Source organism: Balaenoptera musculus, chromosome 6 (genome assembly GCF_009873245.2).
Source record: "Balaenoptera musculus isolate JJ_BM4_2016_0621 chromosome 6, mBalMus1.pri.v3, whole genome shotgun sequence".
In the NCBI taxonomy this organism is placed as follows: Eukaryota; Metazoa; Chordata; class Mammalia; order Artiodactyla; family Balaenopteridae; genus Balaenoptera; species Balaenoptera musculus.
In genome coordinates, this window is record NC_045790.1 from 67556018 (window position 1) to 67569429 (window position 13412).

The following is a 13412-nucleotide window of genomic DNA, read 5'->3' on the forward strand; positions in this document are numbered from 1 at the left end:
AGGAAGCGTCTTACACTGTTGGTGGGAGTATAAATTGGTGCAGCCACTATGGAAAACAGTATGGAGGGTCTTCAAAAAACTAAAAATAGAGTTGCCATTTGATCCAGCAATCCCACTCCCGGGCATATACCTGGACAAAACTATAGTTTGAAAAGACATATGCACCCCTATGTTCATAGCAGCACTATTTACAATAGCCAAGACATGGAAGCAACCTAAGTGTCCATCAACAGATTAATGGATAAAGAAGATGTGGTATATATATACAATAGAATATTATTCAGCCATAAAAAAAATGAAATAATGCCATTTGAAGCAACATGGATGGACTTAGAGATTGTCATACTGAGTGAAGTTAAGTCAGAAAGAGAAAGACAAATACCATATGATATCACTTACATGTCAAATCTAAAATACGACACAAATGAACATATCTACGAAACAGATACAGACTCACAGACATAGAGAACAGACTTGTGGTTGTCAAGGGGGAGGTGAGGTGGGGAAGGGAAAGACTGGGAGTTTGGGATTAGCAGATGCAAATTAGTATACATAGTATGGATAAACAACAAGGACCTACTGTATAGCACAGGGAACTATATGCTATATCCTGTGATAAACCATAATGAAAAAGAATATGAAAAAGTATATATATAATATGTATAACTGAGTGACTTTGCTGTACAGCAGAAATTAACACATGGTAAATCAACTATATTTCAATAAAATTTTTAAAAAAGAGCTATGAAAAAAAAGAAGTGGAAGAAGGGAATAAGCTGGGAAACACCTATTTTGAAGAAGTGATTTTCAAACTTTAGTCCTACGATCTTTAGTTGAATGAACTGTTACTGGAGACGGGTTACAGACTAAGATGAATTTAAAACAGAGAAAGGGTGGGCTGGTGTCTGTCATATTCAGCATGTTTTTTATCCTTGCCTTTACCCATCATGAAGATGCTGTAGGAAGCAGAGTTTGGAAATGGTTTGAATATGACAGTTGACATCAGAAGATTTCCAAAAAAGACTCAGCATCCTACCTCTTCATTGCCCTTCCCACCTGTATTTCCCCCTTCATTTGTTATACTACCTTAAAGTCCCCTAATCAATAATTCCTTTGGTTCAATAAGTTTCCTCTATTGGAAGCTCAAGTATGTTATGGAGGTCAAAGAGCTGTCACTCCTGCTGCTGGGATTCCAGGTTCCCAGACAAGATGCTCTGCAGGGAGGACTTGGAATTGTAGGAGGTGGGAGATGGGTAACACTGGAGGAACAAGATGGGGATGTCCCAAAGAAGGGAATGACAATCTTTTCCTTCTTTCCTACTACATTTCTTGGTTTCTTGCTCTCAGACTCTTCATAGCAAACCAGAATTTTGCTAAATTATTTACATTTCTTTATGAGAAAATGGATTCTGGGTTGTAAATAGATCCTTGGATCACAGCCCATTTATAAGCTGATGACTTCCTGAGATGCATGATTGACTGTTTTGCATGGAAGAAATTACGTGTACAAAACTCTTATTGAGAAATGTGGAGGTTCACACATTTAAAAATTGCTCAGAGTTTAAATGTTTATCCAAATGGGATATCTCTGAGGAACTAAAAGGAATGTGAGACAATGTTTATGGCTCCCATGATTCTAATGTGGTTGCTGCCATGGAGAGGTCTCTAATATAGTGGTTCTTAACTCTTTGGGGTTATTTGTACCTTGGGGAATCTGAGAATTGAATGCATTCTTTCCATGAAATGCGTACACACACACACAGAATCTTATGTATATTTTCAGGGGATTCACAGAACTCCCTAGAGACTTCTAGTTGTTCTTGAACACCAGGCTAAGAATTGTTAGCCTATTGAATTCAGGGAAAACGCTAGCCCATGTATTTCTATTAACAACAGTAAAATTCCTATTTGGGAATAGGCTGTAGGGTAGGGGTGAAGAATCCATCCTGGTGCTTGTAGAGCCTACTGCATTTAACATTTGAGAGAGGATTCAAGAGCTTGCACAAAATACAGAAAGATGTATAAGGCATAGTCTTTTTCCTCAAAGAAAATTAGGTATGGAGAGGCTAGAGTATAAGGGACAAGAGTAGTAGTACTGGTAGTTGTGACTGGAAAGGAGGACTAGATCTGGATCACGGAGGATCTTGAATGCTAGGTTAAGAAACTGCAACTTAATTCTGAAAGCCAGTATGTTCCAGCCTACAGTCACCCTTGTACAATCTTCATCTTTTTGCCATATCTATATCCCAACATGACAATTAGATCTTTTTTTAAACTGATTCCCCTTTAAAACTTATATTTTTAAAGGCTTAATATACACTTATATTTTGCATTTTATTGTAATCATTTCAAATACATATGCAAAAAACTGTATCTCCTAAAATAAAAATATGAATTTGCATTCTACCTGAAATGATCTCATGCAATCAGCAGTAGGTATTCTTCACTTTGGGAAACACTAGAGAGTGCGATGGGGACTTCTGAGTGGGTGGGAGGTTATGTTATGAGAGATGCTCTGTAAAAGGAATCCTTCAGCAGTTTAGTGTCAGTTGGAATGGAGAGCCTGGTGGTGCTGAGACCAAGCAGACACCAATGGTCTAGGTGAACATGATGAGACCCTGGACCAGGGAGGCAGAGGGAAAATGCAGACTGGAGGTGAGATGGAGTCTTCCTAGAGTTGGAACTCAAACCAATTGTCATGTAAACCATTTAGTAAGTCAGCTCCTAAAGGAATAAAATAATACAATAATATGTTTATTTTTGGGCATTATTTATATTTAATTATTTATATTTTAATGCTTGCTATATTTTCCCTTTGCCTTAATCTACTAATATTTAATGAATATGGTTGAAAAAAGTCAGAAGCATTAAAATTCTATGCACTTTTATTGGTTATGAGAGAGAATGTGAGACCTGCATAGTGGGGTTGAAAATCAGATGGCCATTTTCTGTATACTTCTCTGGTCTTTCCCAGTTTGTTTAATTTTTCTGGTTAGTTGAAAAATAGACATGATTCTTGTCCCACTGTTGTGCAGCTCAAATGACACAAGGAGTGCAACAGAACTTTGTCTATTATAAAGTGTTATTATACATCATTAAATGAAAGGTGTTATGATCAGCTGTCTTGGCAAGGAATTGTGTAAATGACATTTCCTTCAAATTTCTTTTTTATTTCAATGAATATTTTGTGAGAAGACATAGGAGAGTTGATCACTAATTGGGACTTCTAGTTGGTCTGATTAAGGTATTATGCTGGAAAAGAATAATTTCACTTTGCCCTTGATGTAGAAATTTCAAGTGATTTGGACATTGTACTTACATTTTCCTTGTAGGAATATAATGGCTACAGGGGCAGAGGGCATTCCAGGAATATCAACCAACAATGTATTCTTTTTTTTCCTTCCAGGACTCTAAAAATCTAATAAATATTTGTTCAGATTATTCTAGGAATGAAAGAGAAAACTGGCTCCTACTTTAAAGTCATTTTAACTTGGTCATACCTGATATTTTGAATATAGAATCAGCTGAAATATGGTGGAAAGAGCAGAGGACTTGCAGAAAGATGTTCTTGGTTCAAGTCTTGGGGTGGCCACTGACTAAGCTACATGACGTTGGGCCTGTCACTTAAGTCTTTGAGTCTTGGTTTCTCTCTGTAAAATGGAGATTCTAATACTGACCTTAGCAAGGTTGATTGTAGTATCAAATAACATGACAAGAAAATTGTCTTTGTTAAAGATAAAGTGCTATATAGACATCATCATCACTGTTACAATAAAAGTATTTATTGAATGCTTATTATGTTCTTTACATATATTAACTCATTTAATCCTTATAATTAACCCCATAACATAAACATTATTATTATCTCAACTTTCTGGAGGAGAAAACTAAAGAGATTAAATAACTTGCTAATGCCAAGTATTAAATGACAGATCTGGGATTTGAAGCCAGGCAAACTGACTCCAAAGCCTTCATCATCCTTATTCCTAGAATAGTGATATTCTATCACCTAAAAGAGTTTCAGAACTTCCAAAAATTAATCAGTAACTCAGTGTGTTTTGAGAACTAATATGGAAACATTTTTAATGGAACAATATTTCTCCTCTATCCTCTTTCCATCTCATTTAAGACGTTTGGATTTAAATTGTTACGATGATAGTCAAATGAAATTAAAAGGAGCTAGGTACAATTCAGCATTGATCTCAAAGAGCATTTCTATTTCTCCCCATACACTGTGTTAGAGAGAACTGTTTTCTAAACTTGATACCTGACTTTATGACTTTCAGCCGTTTGGCCTAAAAAGCCTTTCTTCAGCTCTAAGAGGTTTTTATTCCCTTCATGACCACATGAGATCTACTGCACTTGTTTGGCCATTGGTGTTAAACAGGGAAGGCGCAGGCTCACTCCTCTCCTATCACATGGGAGTTTACATATAAATATGTTTCCTCTTGTCTGTCCTCTCTGTCCATGGTGATGAGCAAGGAAGGAAGACGGAACATGAAGATGGATGACAAGTGACTCAAGTCAAACTGTGCCCCAGTAACAATTATAACTATCAATAGGACTACGGAAAAAACAAGGGTAAGAGCAGGTATCTGTACTTGTACTCTAATTAGCATCTGTAGTGACTTGTATAACAGTAATGATAGCTGAGGTTGTTGAGTATTTCCTAGGAGCCACAAACTGTGCCAACATTCTTTGCACAACTCTCCCAGCATCCCAGGGTGGTGGAGGGGTAACTGGGATCTTCAGGAATATCTCCTACATGATGCTAAGATATCAATGCGTCAAGGTACACTAACTGCTCCTACCTATGGTATTAAGAGTCTTACAAACATCTATTTTTCTAAGCAAGGAACATCTTGCACTTTGTGGTTCTTCCTCAGATATAGGATACCCATCTGTGAAAGGAGAGGAAACCTGTTTGTTTAGAAGTCATGCTGGCTTGGTTTTTATGAATCTATGAAATGACAAGTAGAGAGTTGTCTCTCAGTTTCCCAAATGTGGTTAGAGAGTTGTGATGGGACATCAGCATATGCTTTACATATGCCCTCATAAAAGTAATACATCTCCCTGCATTGGAAGGTAGCAGAGTTGGGCCTCCAAAGACTCACCTGTAAGGCACAGAAAACACCCCTCTGTTGCCTTCCCCAGTGTCTAGCGGATATTCATCAGCTCTGGAGCCTGGGACCATCAAGCAGAGGACAAGAAGCCATGTGAGTGACGTCTGGGTACTGCTTGGCCTTGGACTTGGTAGGGCATAGAATAGGGCATGTGAAATCCTCGTGCCAGTTTTAATCTTTTGGTATTGTGACATTTGTCTCATTGTGGTTAGAAAAAAAAGAATCAAAGCATAATCTGTACCAGTAAGGAAGAAGCTCTAAATGTGGCAGATCCTGGAACACATAGGTATTATTATCACTCTCTTTAAAAGCTGAGGGCCCTGGGGCTTAATGGAAGTTAAGTCTCTTGAGTGCTGAAGCCAGAATTAGAATCCAGACTTGTCTGCTTCTACAGCTTGCTCCTCATAACCACTGCATTGGGATACCTCCCATAGGTAGAGCAACTTAAGCAGATGGCCCTGAATCAAATCTACGTCCATAAACCAAATCTACGACGCCCTAAGGAGACATGCTGCTGTGTTAATGAAAATTCTAGGGCAATTTATGGATACTGAATATGTATCTTTCTGCCTTAATGTATATTTATCTGAATTCATTCATTCACTCACTCATCCATTAAACAAAGATTTATTGAGCATCTGCTACATATATGCTATGCTACTAAGTACAACTAGGGATGAGTGAGAATAACGAATTGGACAGAGATTCTGCTCTTAAGAGTTTACATGGGAAGTTAGAGATACACATAAATAACTTAAGGTATAAACGATAAGTACCACAAGAGAGTTACAAATAAAGGAGTGAGGTGTCTTCTAGGTGTGTGTGTGCACGTGTGCATGTACATGCATGTGTATTTGCATGTGTTTGGCAACTGGTTACGGCTAAAGAGAGGGTTCTAAACTTGAACAAATTCAGGGAAGTAGGAAATAAAAAAATGACTGCAAGAAGATTAGTTTGGTTAGTGTAAGGGGTCCATAAAAAAGTGATGGAATGTAAGACTGGAACTATAGGCAAAACGTTATACTTCATATTCAAATGACTGATGTGATTGGTTCTCTGCTCCAGCAAGAGTATCTGGCATTACTATATAGCAGGGGTCAGCAAACCACAGCTTGTGGGTCAAATTTGGTCCATGGCCTGTTTTTCTGTGGCCAGGAAGATGAGAATGGTTTTTATATTTTAAAGGGTGGTTTAAAAACAAATAAGCAAACAAACAGAAAAATTATGTGACAGAACTGTATGTAGTACACAAAACCTAACATACTTACCATCTGCCTCTTTACAGAAAAAAGTTTGACAACCTCTGCAGTGTATAAAATGGATTGTTGGGGGGACACTGGATTAGGGGAAGCCATGTTAATAGGGAAGAGTGATAGGTTAGGAAAGGAAGAATGAGGGAATGTCTGAGAGCATGGACTTTGGAAATGAAGAAGCCTGGAGGAAGACAAGGCTTAACATGTGTAATTTGGGAATTGTCTCAAAATGATAACTGAAGTCAGAATAATGAATGAAAGGGGAAAGAGCCAAGAACTGATCTTTGATAAACATCTTTTTATAGTATGGGGAGGAAGAAGGGGAACTAGCAATAGAAAGATAAATGAACTGTAAGAGAAATGGCAAGGAAACAGAATCTACAGAGTCTAATATCATTGACTCCTCAGGAATGTAACTTGGAAGAGGGAAGAGGAGTTAACAGCATCAAATGCTACAGAGAAGTTACTGAAAAGGACACAAACCTGATGACCTAATATCTTTGCTTCAGTTTATTCCATTAGCACATTTCTATGTCCTTGGCTTTTCCTTGCCTTAAGGTGCCCTACCCAAGTGAGAATGTGATGATATTGAGATGCTATAGCTTCAGCTGCTAGGACATAATAGTGACCTATTCCTTAAATTTAGCTTCTCAGGTTGCATGTGTCCATCATTTTCCAAAGAAAGGTGGGTACCAGGTCCCCTCCAATTCTCCCCAAACTACCTCTTCTCTATACCTGTAGACATCCTTGGTAGATTCTTGACATCTGATGTCTTTAAAAAATCAGTTTATCTTCATTCCTGTACATCCTGAATTGACTAGAGATGAATAAAGAGATTGCCCAGTGTGACTGAAGACCTAACTGAATTAGAACCAATGACTCAGCTTTGGGAGTGATGGCTTGGACTCTCAACTAGGCGGACAAAGAAAACCACACTTTAAAATATGCTTCCACATGGATGATCTCAAGAATTTGATCTCAGACTAGCAAATTATGGAAAAGCTTGGCATTCAAGTTTGATATGAATAAAGTGATGGTGGTGGGGGGAGGGGAGGGTGACTGTATTTGGAGGTGAGAATGGAATTTAAAGTCTTGGATTTTAGAGCAGCATCAGTTTTGAGTGGAGACATGATCCTCAGGTGTGACTGGGAAGTGGTGGCCAAATGAACAGCACTGGCCCCTAGGAGGTCCAACGGCTGGGAGAGAAGGGTAGCAAATTAGAGGAGCCATCAGTGTGTAAATGGAAGTAGTGAACTAGGAGCCAGGTGGGTGCCATCCTCCACCATGACTTGTTTAGGGCCACACGTACCATGGGGCTTACATTGCTGAGTCTGACCAGTACCCCATCACTACAGAGTGTCAGGAGCACAGGTACTGCCCAGCCTGGGACTGGTGGGTTGGAAGTGGTGATGGGGGGAGGCTTCTGCAGGAGCTCGGAGGGCAGGCAGGAGCTCCAAGAGGCAGGAGGTGGCACTGTCCTCTGGAACTAAAAGGCTCTATGGTTTCTACACACGCAATCAGCCTCAGAGTATGCTATGCCACTTTTCCTGTCCTGATGTTCTTTATGACCAGATCCCTCTTGAGAGGAAGGAGGTGGAGGGCCACTGATCCCTTACATTTGCCCCCAAATTACTATACTGGCTGTGGACAGTTTTTATTGCTTTATTTTTATTTTTTTCCTGAATAACAATGATGGAATTTAGCTCATGGCTTGGTGTCTAGAGGGATATATCTTCTCAGAAGATGACAGGATTTCAGGTGTTTTGACCCAAGTTGGGAAGTAAGCAGAGGAGAAGTGAATTTCTTCAAGAACAATATGAAGTTAGTAGAAAGTACTCACACAAAGGGCCCATCAGTGCATATTTTCCATAAGGCCACACAGCCCAGAGGCCTGGGTTTCACAAGCATCTATAGTGCAGATTTTTATGACATAGTTAATAGGATGCTGGGATGAGAAAGATGTACGATCAGCTCTAGAACCAAATCCCTAAGTTGAACTTGGCAATGAATGGTTAGGTTGGCCTCAGGATATGACATCCCACTTCATTTGTAAAGGAAATCAAAAGAAACTTGAAGAGGAACCTTCCTTCACTATTGGTGGAAATGTAAACTGTTGCAGCCACTATGGAGAACAGTATGGAGTTTCCTTAAAAAACTAAAAATAGAGTTACCACATGATCTACCAATCCCACTCCTGGGCATATATACCCAGAAAAGACAAAAACACTAATTCAAAAAGACACATGCGCCCCAATGTTCATAGCAGCATTATTTATAATAGCCAAGACATGGAAGCAACCTAAATGTCCATCGACAGATGAATGGATAAAGAAGATGTGGTATATATATATATATATATATATATATATATATATATATATATATACATACATACATACACACACAACGGAATATTGCTCAGCCATAAAAAAAGAAAGAAATAATGCCATTTGCAGCAACATGGATGGACCTAGAGAATAACATACTAAGTGAAGTAGGTCAGACAGAGGAAGACCAATATCATATGCTATCACTTATATGTGGAATCTAAAAAAATGATATAAAGGAACTTATTTAAAAACAACATAGACTCACAGACATAGAAAACAAACTTACGGTTACCAAAGAGGAAAGGGGAGGAGGGATAAATTAGCGATTTGGGACTAACAGATATACACTACTATATATAAAATAGATAACCAACAAGGACCTACTGTATAGCACAGGGAACTATATTCAATATCTTGTAATAACCTATAATGGAAAAGAATCTGAAAATTCTTTATATATATATAAAACTGAATCATTTTGCTGTACACCTGAAACATTGGAAATCAACTGTACTTCAATTTAAAAAAAAGTTGCAAAGAAACTCTGTACCTAATACTTGATGGATTAAATCTCCAATGGGGGAATAAAAACTCTAGACTACCTAATTGAGAAAAGAAAAAAAAAAAAAGCAACTTGAAGGATGTAAAAGTGAAGAGGGGCTCCCTGTGCAATGCTGTTGTGTGTGCTAAGCCAGGCGGCATGGAAAAGATACCTGGGCTCTGCAGCAGGACAGACCTGGTGTGGCTCTTCCTGGCTGTGCGCCTATCTCCTCACCTCCCCAGCCTCAGTTCCCTCCCCTGTTTCTTTCAAAAGGAGAAGAATAATGCCTACCTCCTTCCACCTCCTTTCTAAAGCATCTAGTACTGTCCACACACATAGTCCTTCAAAAATGGAAATTATTTTAATTACATTTATGATTTAAAAAATCCTAATTTCTGTCCAGATGTGGATGGAAATCAGGACAATTTACTGCTTGTTAAGATCACATGTCCTTAGCCTAGATCTAGGGATACCTTACGTTTCTTAGAATAAATATCTCGCGTGAAAATGCAGCTGACCTTACAGCAGGGGCCATGATTAAGCAACAAGATAATTATCAGACAGAAAGAATCCCAGGGAACAGCCCTATAACATACCCAGAAAAGTACATTCAACCTCATTTGATTTTATGACTTCTAACTGGTTCCTAGAATTTTGAGCCTGACTGCCTTTCTAGGAAACTTGCAGGACTGCTGAAATGCATAGTTCTGGTAAACTTTCACAGTCATTGGCCTTAGCGTTGGAAAATCATTAATCCTCAGTTAGGAGAAAATCCCTGCTGCAAGCATGCAGAAACTCAGTTTCATGCCCTCCTTGGGAGTGCAGGAAGCACACGGGCTGAAATGCTGTGAGCTAACTGCCTCCGAGATGGGAGGACGCCAGTGGCACTTTCAGGATTGACAGAGGCTCTGCTGGGACACCAGCAGTCATGACTGTGAATCCAGTCTGCACGTGGGCTTCCCTCTGCAGGGCGGCCAGACTACTTAGGTTGGATACTCAAGGATTAGAGGTGTTGTCCCATTCTCCTCACCTCACTCCTCTCTCTCATCCCAAACCTAGAAGCTGCTGAAAGGCTTTTCACAAAGGCTGTGTGATGCTTTCTGGAGTTGGATCTTGTTTATTTGAATCAAATCTTTTTTTTCCTAAATATTTAGTTCCTTAAACTCAGAAATTGCCTCCTTCCCTCCCTCCTGGCAGCCTCAGTGAGCACCTGTGCGTGCCAGCCACTGTCACATACATAGGGACACCATCGTGAGCAAGACAGTTCCAGCCCGGGCCCAGGGAGCTATAGTCTAGTGGGGAGCAGGCTGCAGGCAGCTCTCTCTAGTTCTTCTCCTCACCACCTACCTCCCTGTGGTTGAGCCTTTTAGGGTCTGGCCCTGGTGCCCCTCTGGAGGAGCAGTGCCGCCCTATGTCTCCGGAGATAATCATTCCAGGATGCCTACGCAGACTTGGAGATCGTCAAAGCCTGAGTGAGGCTGCTCCTCAGGTCTGAACTGCTCCTTTGCCTCCGCATCAGCAGGTGGGCTCACGTGGCCTTTGAGAATAGTCTCCTCTCACTGGGGCCCACCTCAAATCGACCCAGAGTGGGCGATTCACTACATGTGCTTCAATGAGACAATTTCTGAATAAAAATACTTCCCACAGAGATGAAGTACCAATGCTTTTTAGTCTAGTTCCTGATTTACTCATCAGGTGACTTTGGGTTTCTGTAAGGTGAGGATAACTACTGTACCTCTCACATTGGGACAGTTGCCAAGATCACGTGAGCTAATATATGGAAAGATCTGGCACTCTGCCTACTCCTTCAATGTTAGCTCAGGTTATTTCTGTGCACCCTAACAGAAGGTCTCTGTGCTGACACACTTCTAAGACATTTTCCCCAGATGTAAGAAATGTTTCAGTAGTTATTGAAGGACACTTCGGAAATTACAGAAATTCCCACCCTTCCTTGGCTACGTTTCTCCATTTTCCACCTGTACAGATGAACAGATTAGCCTGGACCCTGTGTCACTAAGATCATTGATACTAAGCACATCAGTGAGTCACGACTCACAAGTCAAGTGAAACTCCAAACCTAAGAGAGTATCAACTGAAGCATTTTCCAAGACGAAACCCGTGTTCTCTTCACCTCATTGGGTTGAGGCAATCGGAGCATTCAGGTGAGCTTCAATAGCAAATGATGCTAGAACCCTGCTGCCCACACTTCATTAGATCCAGGCAGAAAAGTTTCTTAGCTACTGAAGGGAGGAAGCTACAGGGGCCAGTGGAGGCTGAGGATGGTTGTGAGCTTGGCCAGAAAGGAGAAACAGCGGGTGTGTGATTCAAGAAAATGGTTAAACACACAGAGGGAATGTGGGGAGGTCTCTGCCACCCGCGGACACACTGTTACCTACCAATTCCTTCTTCTTCATGCACTCCATGAGGATGATGAACAGGTGCTGAGCCTGGGTCCGAGTGTATGTGAAAGTCTTCTGGATGGTCACCAACAGCTGGTCCCTCAAAGATTCGTTTATAAGTCTGCAGTGAAAAAATGTTGAAAGCGGGTTAACTCAGCTCCTATTTAGTACATATTTCTGACAAACATAGAACATGAGAAAGCGTTATGAGGATTTACTTTAGATAGGAGTTATTTCTTCCCATATTTTTTTTCCATAGCAGTTATTTTGATTGTGATAATTTTTTTTAAAAAAGTACATTTAAAAATAAATCCATTTCAACATCTCAGTACCTAAATGAGTAAAGGAAGAAGATGGATTTAGTTCTTTTTTGGCTCTCTCTTTTTTCTTTTATATGGCATATGTCTAATGCCCTTTTGCTCAAGTGCTGTTATCAAAAAAATACCTTCAATTAATCCTTTGCATCTTGGTAAAAATTTACTATTAATATATTACTAATTTGAAGGAGATTTAAATTTCAGCTTCATGTCTAACTGTGGAAAGAAAAATTTTGTCTCAGTAAGGGATTGCTGAGTATCAATGAGGAGAAATAGGACTTATGTTTCCTCTAAAATCATTCCATGAAGGTAGTAGCTGATCTGGCCCACAATTCAGGTCCTCACTATTTATGCTGAACTTTTGCTGTGTTGTTTGCCAACAAGAGTCTGACCCATAAAGAGGTATTATATTGACTACTTTATTTAAAGATAGTTTTCGTATTATACAGGAGTGAATTAAAACAAGGAAGGTGCATCATATCAAGTTAAAGCTCAATTATCTCTTGCATATGGACGAATCACAATTAATTTTAACTCCTTTATCACTAGCCTGGTGAGAACTGGTCTATCTCTATCAGCCATCAAATAGCAGGAATGAAAATTCACTTTGTATTAATAGATACTATTCAAAATCAGGAAGATAAAACTGCTCTTAAGGACTAATGACAAAATTATCATAATTTGCCTAGTATTTTACAGTTTACAAATTGCCTTCACATATGAAGAAGTACCAACAACTCCTAGATAAAGTAGTATACTATAATTATTATCTCATTTGGTGCCTACAGAAACTTGATAGACAAGAGATCTGTCCAATTCAAAAGGGAAGGATATTTTAGCCAGAAAGAGCCAGATGCTTAAGGTCACTCAGAAAACAAGTGGCACAGTCAAAACCAGAACCTAGTTCTTCTGATTCCTTGTCCAGTGCCCTTTCCACTACACCATGCTGCCTCGTATTACACCTCGCAATACACCACTGCCTCTCTTCATCACTGTGGCTACTTGAGCAGGAAATTATAAAATTTCCTTTACATGAAAGCAGGACAAATTTTGTTTCTTAAAAGAAAGCAAGATGAGAGGCTTGAGAATGTCTTCATATCACTGACCTGCTGTGCCCCAGGACTGTGTGAAGATTCACCTAGACCCACGAGGCTGCATATTATGGTGGCCCTACTTTGAGGCAGGTGCACTCCCCATGATAGAATTATACCAAGGATCCTAGAATGTCACTCACCTTGATGGAGGGTTGGGTTACCCTTTTGGCCCTCCAGGAAGATTTATATCATGAACATATACATTCAGAAAAAGAGAATGATCCAGATAAAGTTGAAAAATGATACCAAATCCTCTCAAGATTACTGAATTATTCTGGAGGACTCTGTACTCTTAGTTGTGAACCACTCTGAAACCATCCATTCATTCATTCATTCAGCAATTGCTTAGTGATGT

The 13412-nt window shown here is 39.6% G+C and overlaps 1 protein-coding gene across 11 annotated transcripts in view; it reads right to left on the reverse strand.

The window, feature by feature from the left end:
• The window catches only part of TRPM3 (transient receptor potential cation channel subfamily M member 3), a 507712-nt gene that overhangs the window by 148547 nt on the left and 345753 nt on the right, over positions 1–13412 (reverse strand). For all 11 annotated transcript variants that reach the window (XM_036855282.1, XM_036855281.1, XM_036855285.1 and 8 more), the window contains one exon: positions 11644–11767. In XM_036855282.1, coding sequence (XP_036711177.1) covers positions 11644–11767 — 124 coding nt within the window. The remainder of the gene's footprint in view (positions 1–11643; positions 11768–13412) is intronic.